Below are 12,041 nucleotides of genomic sequence, written 5' to 3' on the forward strand. Positions count from 1 at the left end.
AAAGGCTTAGTATAGTAGATGTTTAGGTTCCTAGTTTTGTCAACAAGTCTCGTCTTTTAAACATGTTACAGTGAAAGTATTTTAGGACGACTTAACCAAATCCTAGAAGAGAGCTTCTATTGCTCTAATCGCAGTGAAAAATATTTGTATTTTTTGCGTAACAAACCTTGGCTTATGTATGTTTTCATCGAACCAAATGTCTCATAGATTGGTAATAGCAACAAAATGAAATTTGGTAGCCTATAAATTATAGGCTAGACCTATGCCCTCAGATTATTCAGACCCTTATCGAAGTACAAATTGTTTTCGAATATATAAAAATAATTTCTTGTGGTAAAGTTATTGAACCATCGCGATAAGGAAAAACAGCCTTTATGAAGGGTAACAGAAAGGAAAAGAATCTTAACTTAGCAAGTGATACCTGTGCCTACGGATTCTGCATGTATTTTAATTTTTTAAAATTATTCCAAATACGTCAAAATTACTTTATAGCATTCCTTACTTAACTGTTCTTTCTCAGCACCGTTCTAAAGCCAAGGCCTTAGAAAGGAAAGAAATGGCTGCTTGCTTCTCTTTCGTATGTTTTGTTTACAAATATTTGAGACTTCAGATTAGATTGCACAATTCTTTACTTCAACTACAATAAACCTCAGAATAGAAATATTTCGAAATATATTTTACAGTGATGGTTAATTTACCTATAAAAAATAACTTGTTTTAATATTTATTAAACAAGAGGGGGAAAAAAAGCAAAGCTGCCGTGGTGCTTCGTCTTTACAGCATAGTAATATGAGCTGGACCAGGACTTTCAATATGGCCAAGCTAAACCGGTCCTATTCAGCATTTGCTGAGCTTTACTTTATTTAAAGTTGGTCTTTCAGAAATTTCTCGTGAAAAACTTCAACATGATCTAACTTTTGAGAGCCCCTAATTTCACGTAAAGTCCGTAAAGAAGAATTGGCGCAACCAACTGGTCAAAAAGTTCACATTGGATATGAACTGGCAATGACAATTTTCTTTGGGCCTGTGAATACTGCTACTGTTACTAAAGATAAGCTTACGTTTATATTGCCAAATACAAGTGCCTCCGATAACTCAAAATTACCAGAAAGAAAATTTACGGAGAAACCTGCTACTGATAGGAATTTTATGATTAACTAAGAAATTCAAGTGTTAATTCAGGAACAAATTAGGTAAAATGAAAAAAAAAGATGGTGATTCCCATTCGTATGGGCAAGCTTCCCACGCAACAATAAAAAAAAGATTACAAACCAAATAATAAGAAAAGGATATCCCTTTTTTTTTCTTAAAGAAGAAGAAGCGACCAATCAACGTTTTTGTTTGCGGCGAAGCCAGTGTTTACAACAACAACTATACAACATGGCGACATCGAAACGGTCTTCTTCAAATTCTGGTTGGCCTAAAAATTCACAACCTGCTTCTTACGGTGCAAAATATAATGGAAGTAGCGCACCAGGGACTAGCAGGACAATTAGCCTGTAAGGAGTTTGTAAGATTTCTGTTTTGCTTATAATTTATGTGATGGATGTAGGGGAGCATAACCGCAATCGTCCCCAACTAAACCAATAGCTTAGGCTGAGTAGGGTAGGTTCGTGTCTGTAGCCAGGCATAATGATTAAATTTTCTTTTTGTATTTGCTTGTGTATGACAGCATTATTCCACGTGAAGTATATGTTTTTTCCAAGTGCATAGGCTATCTCTTTGTGATTGATTGTGACCACTACCGACCATGCCAATACCATAGGCTAATTCCCTGTCAAGTTCTAGGGTAGACCCATATATATTTCCTGCTAGTTATCTTGTGGGAGTGGCTGCAGAGTAGGGTGACGGGGGCAGGCGTCAGAAATCCGACTGTGAAAACAGTCCAAAGCTAGCCTAACGTTTCCTAGACTACTGTGTCCAGCACTAATTAAACTTACCTGAATTAGGCTAAGGCACAATGGGTATTATTTTACAATAGTTCCAGCTCATTCTATAATAATTATAGTATAATAGATGCATCTTGCATAAAAAATAATTAAACTTTGTCTCTGAACACTTTTTTGGGGAAATTCACCATATTCGAGATATGAATGGTTATATAATTCCCATCCTCGAAAAAATTCTAAGTGTTTTGTTTATGTTAACACGGACACAGTTTGTGATCTGATGCGAATTTGTTTTTGTTTAGAACTGCACTGTGGTTCTGATGCAAATTTTTTCCCCCTTAAAATTGCATTGTGGGTAGTTACGTGTTGTCTAGGAGTCACGTGACCTTGTGAAAATCTTACAGGTGTCAGACATTTTCGCTTGTCATTTGGTTGAAGTCTGGCATAGAGTGAGGTTATGTCCAGTCCGTGTTCACCTTATTTTCGCTTAATTCACAATTTCTTTGAAAATGAACACAATGCATTGATTTTTAAAGACAACATGGAGTGTTACCTGCAGCAGTACAGTTCAGTTTTACACCAATGTTTACTTGAAGCTGCTAAATTATGTCCACCTTTAAGGGACACTCAACCACCATCACCACCTAGGGAATCAGTTTCTGATGACGACGACAATGACACTGTAGATGAGCCACAACCATCTTGTTCTGGATATAACCCATCAAAACGTTTGTGTCTATCCAAGTAAGGTAAATTTATAATTGTTTTTAAAATAATATTGTAACATGATTTACCTTCTGTAATCCCTGTGGCTGGCGCGCGCAGCGCAACATTACCTCCTGCCAGTATATACGTGCCTGCCAAGAATCCTTATAAATGCGGATAAGGCGCGAAGTGCCGTTCCGCCACCCCCTTGCGGTTAAGGGATGTTAGGCTACATTACACTAGCCTACGTTGCCTGACTATGGTATGCTATGATTTACCTCATTTTATTCATTAATTCAAATGCTGTTTTGTGTCCATGGTGATTTACCCCACCCAAAACCCCCCATTCCCAAAGGGTCCCTAACCTTGTTGGATGTAGTAGAGGTGTATAGGCTAGTAACTCAAAAACAACTCATTTCCCTGATGTATTACTATCATAACCATTCAGAACACATTAAAACACACATGAAAATACATAATTACTTTAGAAAAATGGAGTTGGAACTGTTGTAAAAATTTGCTGCACAATGCCCTGACCTGGCCTTCTAGGCATAGCCTCTCTGTAACCCCCCACGCAACACTAAATACAGGAAACAGATTAGCAGGACTAAATTTCCATTGAGACAATGTTGGCATTGAGTACAACCTAATCCAAACAACTTTAACCTAACCTTTCCTAGAGCATTGTGCCCTGACCTAACCAGAACTTGCCTTCCTAACCTGACTTAGGATGCCGTACCTTTACCTAGCCAAGGGTGCTTTGCCCTCTCCTCTCCTGAATCTCCTAGTAACTAAACATCAACCACATGGACTGGTAGTAGGTTCAAGTTACCAAAGCTTATGCTAGCCCTGTTTCCCTACTCTGCATACCACCCATCTTGTGTTTTATGCAGTTATGACCATTATTGTTGGTATAGCCTAAATCACTCCTTTTTGTTTTTCCCCTTTTCCCCTTACTGTCAGCATGACTATTTTTTACCACTTTTTCTAACCAGCAACTTCCCAGTATTTGCATTGCATCTTACTCTTATTTCTACCCAAAACAAAAAAAAATTACCAACATGAATACATTCATGCATATCAAGTGTAGTGCGTAACCCATATCCTAGTAAAACAAAACATTGATATTATTGTACTACAAGACCAGCCCTCAGTATTGGATAATTTTGCTTTTTTTCTTAAGGGGAGCATTTGAAAAAATCGTTTTTTTTTTTATTAATAACTTTTTTTTTTCATGAATCAGTTTGAAATTTTGGGCATTGGTTAGTTTATGTATAGCGAAAAGGTCAGTATTCATATTTTCCTTATCACCCCCATTCTCTGGTACCCCTGGCCCCCCAAAAATTCTTAAAAAAAATTTCAGCCATAACTATTGCAACATAAGAGCTGAAATTTATGTGGTAGACAGGTATTATAGATTAGAATAAAGTAATAATGTTTTTTTTTTTTCAGTTTTATTTTTACAAATATTTTTCAAGTTTTGAAAAATCATGGATCGATTTCGTGGAAAAATAAATCCCAGAAATATTTTTGGGACAAAAGAAAAAAAAACTGTAATTTGTAGACAATTTATTTAGCTTTCATCTGCTTTTTGTTTCATTGAGATGGGTGAATTCGTTACGTCTGAGTTTCCATTTGAAGGTCAATAACTTTAGTTTTGAGATATCGGCTTCCAAAGTTTTATGATGACATTTTTTTGCTTGTCTGTCCATTTATTTGCTTGTTGTCTCACACTTTGAGGTGTTTATTACAAATTTGATATGTTATATCATATTAGTGTTATCTGTGATTATTATTTTATATGTATATTGAATTATATTTTATATATTTAGGCTCCTGGTCTCCCTCTTTCCTCTCTCTTGGAAAGAGTATTATCCCACATTGTGGGGGGGTGTCAGAGTTGCCCACACTCCTCTCTGTGGCCAGGTTATTAATTTATAATTACAATGTGGCTAAAAGGCTCCTGCAGCATAATCCTGAGTCTTTTTAGTTTCCTTCTTTGGCTTCACAGTCTTCGTCAAGCTGTGTCTTCTCCTCTCTGTATCTTGAATGTTCAAGGCTACATTTAGTACTTCGGGACTGATGTCAAGTTCTTATAGAAGAGATGACTTCTGGTAACCAAAATTATGGTCCAGAATAGCTGTTTCTGCCACAAATTGAAGACGCTGAAGTCCAGCAAACTTTACTTTGCTCTTTGCCACATTTTTGAATGAAAACTTTCATTCGCATTTTGTGTCAAACCTCTCACACATCTCTCTAGAAGCTCAGTTGTGGTGAGAGCCTCATAAATTTTCTTGGTCTCGGCATGGTTTCTTCTGAACAAAGCCAAGAGAAATAAAAAAAATTGACTTGCAAAGTAATATAAGTGCGCTGAATGAAAAGTGTGTCAAAACACGGACGAGGTTGGGCAGCATGATGTCTTGCTTCATCGAGTGCTGAGCTGCCACTGATGACCCAAGTGGGTACACTCCTTCAGCCAGCAGAGCCTCTACGCACTTGCGTAGGATATAGTTGCCATATACCGCATTTAGATATTCTTCTTTGATAGCTAAATTGAAATTACTACCGATATACTGAGGTTCTCATTACATTATACGAAAAACGTAATTTTCTCAGTGATAGTAGGGTTACGGTTTTGGCTTATAACTCCAAAACTATTGCGAATTTTTTAATAAAATTTTCTGAGAATATAGTCAAGAGGTGTAAGAGTCTGTATGTGAAATATCAGGAAAAATTTGGATTCTTCGATTTTTTCGTCAAACGCTCCCCTTAAGATGTTTTCATGTGCTTAATATGAATATCATGCTAAAACCTGTCACAAACATGACCCCAGCATATACTTTATATGTAGGTCGATGGGGCCTGGTGACTACATGATTTTTAACTCCTAAAACAATGTGGATTGGCTGGTGTGAATGTAAGCTCCATCCTTCATGTAAGCGATATGCTTAGTCATGACTGCATTTTTGACGTGGCTGGAGAAATCCCGCAGTAATCCCTACTGGCACTGGGATTTGGCAAGTTTTGGTAGTTTACATGGCAGAAAGTTGACCTCTCTCTGCATTAAATTTGTCACAATCAATGATCCAGTCGGTGAATTTTATGGTCTGTGTTCCATTGGAGTGGTTAGGAAGTGAAAGAATGCATGCTTTTGGATTAAAGCACAGGTATATTAATTATAATGCTTTCTAATTGGTTAGACTGAGAAAATCTCAAAGGCCTAGGAAATGATCTGAGCATATGATTGGCTGGGTTTAAAAGTTTTGCAACCTATTCATCAGGTGTTTGTTGTGCCACCAAATGGGAATCAGGAACAATTAGAGAGTGCTGCACCTGACCACCAGTTGCATCAAATTGGGACTATAGAAAATTTATTAATGTTGAAAGTAGTAATCCCTGAATTGGCAGTAATTGACCAAGTAAGGTAATTTTTTATGGTTTAGAACATTATGAATAACTTCTGTTCAATGTTATGTTGGGATTGGATGCTCTGCATTGAAAATATGGCCTCGTCCCTATGACCAACATAGCCACTACTCATGCCAACTCCTCAGTTACAGTGCTCATGGTGTTATCCAGTTGTTTTGCTTACTATTTTTTCAGCAAAAGATTTCCCCAAACCTTTATAATGCCAATTTTTCTGTTGGTTGTTCTGTTTTATCATATCATTGAGTTGAAATTCATTCTTATTTTCTATTCCCTCATTTTTATGTATTTATCACATTTTCTTATAACTCTTTGCTTACTGTCTCCTTAAGGGTTTTCAGCTAAAGATGTAAAGAAAGCAAATTCCCAAAATATTTTTGTCTCCCATGTTCCATAATTTCAATTGCTTAAAGTCCAAACTCTTCAGTATCATCTGTATACCTGTATACAGTATTTTGATTCTTTCACATCTATCTTTTCCCACTGACTTGACTACCTCAAAAGTTTTCATTCGTATTTCAGATCAGTAGATTCAGATTCCTCTTTTTTGATGCACGTGCCAGTTGTGTTGTTATTATTTGAAACTGGCTTACAGGCCTTTTCTTAAGGATTTGTTAAATGAGATATGAAAATTGGGGCAAAGCTGAAGATGTTACACAGCTCAGCAGGAAAAGAATGAAGGGAATGGATGATAAATAAATGAAAGTTTGTTCCGACACAATATACAAACCGCCGGTCTTTTACATTAGGAATTACTTTCAGCGCAGTTGGAAACATCTGTTGAACTTTCGAACAAGGTGGTTAGGCAATTAACTACCGTCTGGTAGGCGGGAGTACAGCCTGCCCGGATGTAAACATTCCAGTTTGCTTTCGGCCATCGTGTGCTGCAGACGTGTGTTTCTCGCTCTCTGCCCTGACTGTCTTTGAGCTGTTTTTCCTGGTGGGATCTTTTTGTTTGTTCTTACCATGAATGTGGATAAATCTCATAAGTCCTCCTACCCCCAGCATGTGTCCTGGGGTGGGAGGAAAGAAATGTAACACCTTTCTCTCTAGCGTGGATATGGACCCACATGCCCTCTGCCCCACCTGCAGAGGACGTGTGTGTTCACATGCTTCTCCTTGTGGAGAGTGTTGTTCCTGGTCTACCGAGCAGTGGGCAAAGTTTGAGGGGAGGAGACAATACCATAGGAAACCCGCCAAGGTGTTGTCCATGGGTAACACGCCCCTGACGACTCGCATGGTGGCTGACCCTTCGGGACCGTTTCTCCCTCCTGGCAAGCTTCCCCTTCTTGCTGCCTGTCCCTTGGGTGAGGACTCCCCCTCCCCTTCCTCATTCATTTCGTTGGGTGTGGAAGGCTGTGGGGGAGCGGACGTTCAAGACGTCCTCTTTGGGGCCTCTCCTCGCTCCGGGGGCAAATTTCTTGCCCTGGAGCGAGTAGAGGCTTCTGTGTTTGACCCCACTCATTCCTCAGGCTTGGCAGTGGAAGCGTCTCTCGGTAGCCAGGTACCCGCTCTCACCTCTGCCTGGCATTCTGTTACTGGAGGGTCTAGTATCCCACCTGTCAGGTGCTCTGGTGACACCCACATAGCCACCACATCCACCACCACGACCGTCACCATGTCATTGTTCAGGAAGCTGCCTGTGACGGTGGCCTCGCACCTGGGCACCCAGGTGTAGGCCGTTCCTGCCACACTCCATTCCATGCCGCTGCTTCCTGATTTCCTGGCCCTGTTATCCCGCCTGGCTCCTCAAGGATGGTGACTTCATCAGTGCCATACATTTCTATGCCTGCTCCCGTTGCCAACCCACACTCGTTCCTGACCCCGGCCCCGGCTCCTGGCCATCCTGACTCTCGGCCCAGCATGGCTTCTCATGCACCACCCATGCCGTCAACCCACACATCGTCTACTGACTTTCCTGGCTCCTGCGATGCTCCACCTGCCCCGGTAGCTGTTGGCCCAAGCACTGTCTCCGCTGCCCCGGTTGTGCCCACTTCCTTGGCCCCCTTGGCTGCACCTGCGTCTTCTGCTGCCCCCTCGTGGATGGGGTATCTAACCGCCATTCTGAGGAAGATGACGAAGTTGAAGAAGAGATCAAGGTAGGTGTCGTCGTCTTCGTCTTCGTCGTCCATGTCGTCTGCTACCTCTTCCTCTTCTTCCAAGGCTCGCCAGCCAAAGAAGAAGCAGCCTGTCTCTTCCCCTCCCTCCCCCCTAGAAATCTCGCTCCGAGACTTCTAAGGGACTGCCTCCTTCCACAGGAAAGGCAGTGGGATCTCTCATTGGCTCTTCCCAGTCCACGGACCAGGGAACCGATACGTTGATCCCTGGTCAGTCGTATCGGGAGCTGAGGGTGTGCAGACTGCGGCTTGCACTACCCCCTCTGCACCAAAGAAGCCTGCTTCTAAGGCCAGCGGGACTGTGCCGGATGCTCATTCACGAGCCGCGCTATGTACGGTAAACCCCCCATATTCGTGGTCCCACTATTCGTGGACTTACATATTTGCCGATTTCTCTTTGGAATGTATTTACCCATTATTCATGGAAAATTCGCCCATTCTCAGTATTTTCAATGAGAAATATTCTTTGATTACTGTATTTTCTTATAATTTTCATGACTGAATGCACTTTTTGTGATAAAACTATTATAATACTCAGTTATAAGCATTTTTAGAGGGTTTTTTGTATTTATCAAAATAAGCAGTTCTAAGTACTTTTAGAGGGGTTCTAAGTATTCGCAGGGGGGGAGGGGTTTTACTATACTGAGGTCTCTAAGGAGACCCAAGTACCCCAGTCTGGTACTGGAGAAACCTCTCTCCGCACCGACTCAGGAACAGGACAGGAGAAAGAGTACGGGCATGCAGGTGCTCCAACCCTTCCTGCTGGGACTTCTTCGAGTGCCAAGCCAGGTTCTCGGGAAGGTGCGCCAGTCCCTTGGGTCTGGACACCTGGTGAGGTAGAGGAGAGGTCCCCTGCTCAGCCTTCCCAAGAGGTTTCGGCCTCGAAGAAGACTGGGGTGTGTCCAGAGGACAGCGCAAGTTCTCGCCGGCCAGCCACACGCTCGACTTCTCCCAGTCCCCGGCCATGTTCACGTGGCCATCCTGGCTCGGGGGAGCTGAGTGCATGGCTCAACTCGAGTGATCTGTTCTGCTCTCCTCAGGAGAATGCCTCGCCGAGGCGGAAGCGTTCTCATCGACCCGGTTTGCCGTCACCAAAAAGGAACCCAAGGCTTCAGTGGGGCTGCCGTGGTCCACGCTTGCTGATGGCGTCCTCGATCAGGTGAATGGTATTATGTCTGGGCAGGACAATTCACTACTATTGAACCACTCGAACAAGCTGCTTCCCCCTCCTCTGCCTGGTCAGAAGCGTTTCTATTCGCCATCTGAGAGGTCATTGCCGCCTAAGCAGGTTGACCTGGACCTGGTTTGCATGGGCCTGGGTCTCTCGTTGCAGCAACTTACTGCAGAGAACATTTCTATCTCTCAGCAAGAAGCTGCAACCCTGGAAGCCACCGCCATGGCAGCTTTCAAGGCAGTCTCCTAGTTGGATCTGTGGTCATTCACAGTATCCAAAGTGGCTGCTTCCTCGGGCGCTATCGTACCTTTCGGGAGACTATGTCAGTCTGGAGGTAGAGCCATCTCCTACTTCGCCCACCAGATGGCAGACCTGTGGGCCAACCTGGTCCTGAAGCGGAGAGATGCCATTCTCTCTCGCTTCGCCAGGTCCGCGTGGCCCAAGTCAGAAATGACCCTCCAGAACGGACCGTTGCTGGGGTCTACCTCTCTCTTCCCTAGAGAGTTGGTGGACGCTGCAGTGGACAAGCGTCGGGCCAATGACAGCGACTGCCTTGTTCACCAGGCAGTGGCCAAGACCTGCGGGTCTTCGCGTTCCACTGTGGCCAGGCCCTCGGCTCATGCCGCTAAGAAGTTTCATTCTTCGAAGAGATCCTGTGGGAACACCCAGCCTTCTTCTTCCTCTGGGAAGAGTGGGTCTACCCTCCCCTTTCAGCCTGCTTTTCAATCTGGTAAAGGGAGCAAGGAGAAGAAGAAGAAGGGGAAACGCCACGGGCAGAACACCCCCCCCCCCCGACTGCTTCCAAAGGCAGGGGGTTGCCTGTCGTACCATTGGGCAACATGGCAGCAATACGGAGCCGAGACCTGGATAGTGGATGTTCTTTGGGAGGGATATCTACTACCCTTCAAGTCGCAGCCACCCCTCATGTCCTAGGATCACCGAAGGACTCCGCACTAGAGCAAGAAGTGCAAGCCATGCTGAGCAAGGGTGCTGTGGAAGTCGTGTCAGATTGGTCTCCAGGCTTTTACAGCCGTATTTTTCTCGTAGACGTAAGGAAAAGTTTTTTTTCAAAAATTCACCATAAATCGAAATATCGTGCTAGAGACTTCCAATTTGTTGCAAAATGAAGGTAAATGATTGTATATTACTAGAATGTAAGACTTTTAGCTTACAATTGCATTTTTCGACCATTTCGGTCCAGTAAAAGTTGACCGAAGGTTGAAATTTTTTGTAGTCGACGTACGGTACGTCCACTTGTCACCCGACAGACAATTTTAGTTGACTTATGATACGTCCAGTCGGCGTTTAAGGGTTAATAAAAACTATAGCGATGTAATTACTTGGTAAGTATGTATAAAACTTTATTTTATTATAAAAATGTCATGTTTAAGTAATTTTTAAATATGCCCAGCCCTTATATTAGAACTGAGCTGTCATTTATATGAGTTCACTGTGTAAATTGAATTGAAAATAAAATTTAGGCCAAAGGCCAAGCACTTGGACCTATGAAGTCATTTGGTGCTGAAAATAAGGTTGAAACAAATGTAAGAAGGTGGAAAGTAAGCTGGGCGAAAGAGAATATGATTGAAGGTATAGGAAAGGGGATGAAAGGGATTGTGGCTAGGGAATGAAGGGAAATTGCAGAGACATGAGTAATGCCTACAGTGCACCATGTGAGGTGCTTTGCAGCACAACCTTCCTACGGGGTTAGTTCACTGTATAGTATTGTGTGAATTGGTCAGTGTATAAGCTGAATTTCCAAGATTTTATCATTTGGTATGTGGTTTGTATTTATTTGTTCCAGTATAAAGAGGAATCTACCACACAACAATGGAGTTGGTTATGTACAGTGTGTATGTGTGTGTGTGTGTGTGTGTGTATAGGTAGGCAAAAGTGTGATGTATTATTGCAGTGCTATTCAGGCATCTTTAAAGAAATTATATTGGCTCTATGAATACAGTCAGGCAAAACAAAACTCATTTTTATTTAAGTAACCTACCAAGTAATTACATAGCTATCAATTTCTAGTAACCGGCAGCTAAAATGTGAAAATTCGAGGTAGCTATTCTTTTGTTTTGTTTTGGTGTAACTAGCCCTGCCCACTTTCGGGGAGAGAGAGAGAGAGAGAGGAATGACACACCAGAGAGCCTCATTTTGTATAAGTAACTTACCAAGTAACTACATAGCTATTAGTTCCCTTAACCGTGGCAGTTCTAAATTTGAAATTCGCGATAACACACTATTGTGTTAGTGTAGGTAACTAGACCCCGCCCACTACCGGGGGAAGAATAAGTACAACAATGCTGAAGAACCCAATTCGTTTCTACCAGTCAACAACTGTACTTGGTTGGTTGAGCAGTACTGATTTGAATTTTGCTGGATGGTTGTATCTTTCACCTTTGGTGAAGTATGCATTCATGTTGGCAGCGTGCTATTTATTAGCTTAGCTAGCTGATTATTCAGACTTGTGACTTATTGTGACTTAGTATGTCAGATTTTAGCATGTCTAGTATTAGCCATTGCAGCAAAGGCTGTAATACTAGACTTATTTCTGGTAAGTATGACTCACACACTTTGTGTTGCCATTGTAGAGGGCAAATTTGCTCGTTTGAACTGAATGTGATGATTGCAAGGACTGGGATCAGGGTAAATGGAAAGTTTTGGAAGCACATATAGATGGACTCCAAAGAGACAGACAGAGAAAGGCAGCTGCTAGAGCCAAGGCTAAGG

At 42.3% G+C, this 12,041-nt stretch overlaps 1 protein-coding gene across 1 annotated transcript in view; it reads left to right on the forward strand.

The window, feature by feature from the left end:
• Window positions 1-1,000: 1,000 nt before the first annotated feature.
• The window catches only part of Cpsf5 (cleavage and polyadenylation specificity factor subunit 5), a 50,468-nt gene continuing 39,427 nt past the window's right edge, over window positions 1,001-12,041 (forward strand). The window contains exon 1 of the mRNA XM_067130405.1: window positions 1,001-1,499. Within this exon, the coding sequence (XP_066986506.1) occupies window positions 1,381-1,499 (119 nt within the window). The 5' untranslated portion in view covers window positions 1,001-1,380. The remainder of the gene's footprint in view (window positions 1,500-12,041) is intronic.

Source organism: Macrobrachium rosenbergii, chromosome 3 (assembly GCF_040412425.1).
Source record: "Macrobrachium rosenbergii isolate ZJJX-2024 chromosome 3, ASM4041242v1, whole genome shotgun sequence".
NCBI classification, from domain to species: domain Eukaryota; kingdom Metazoa; phylum Arthropoda; class Malacostraca; order Decapoda; family Palaemonidae; genus Macrobrachium; species Macrobrachium rosenbergii.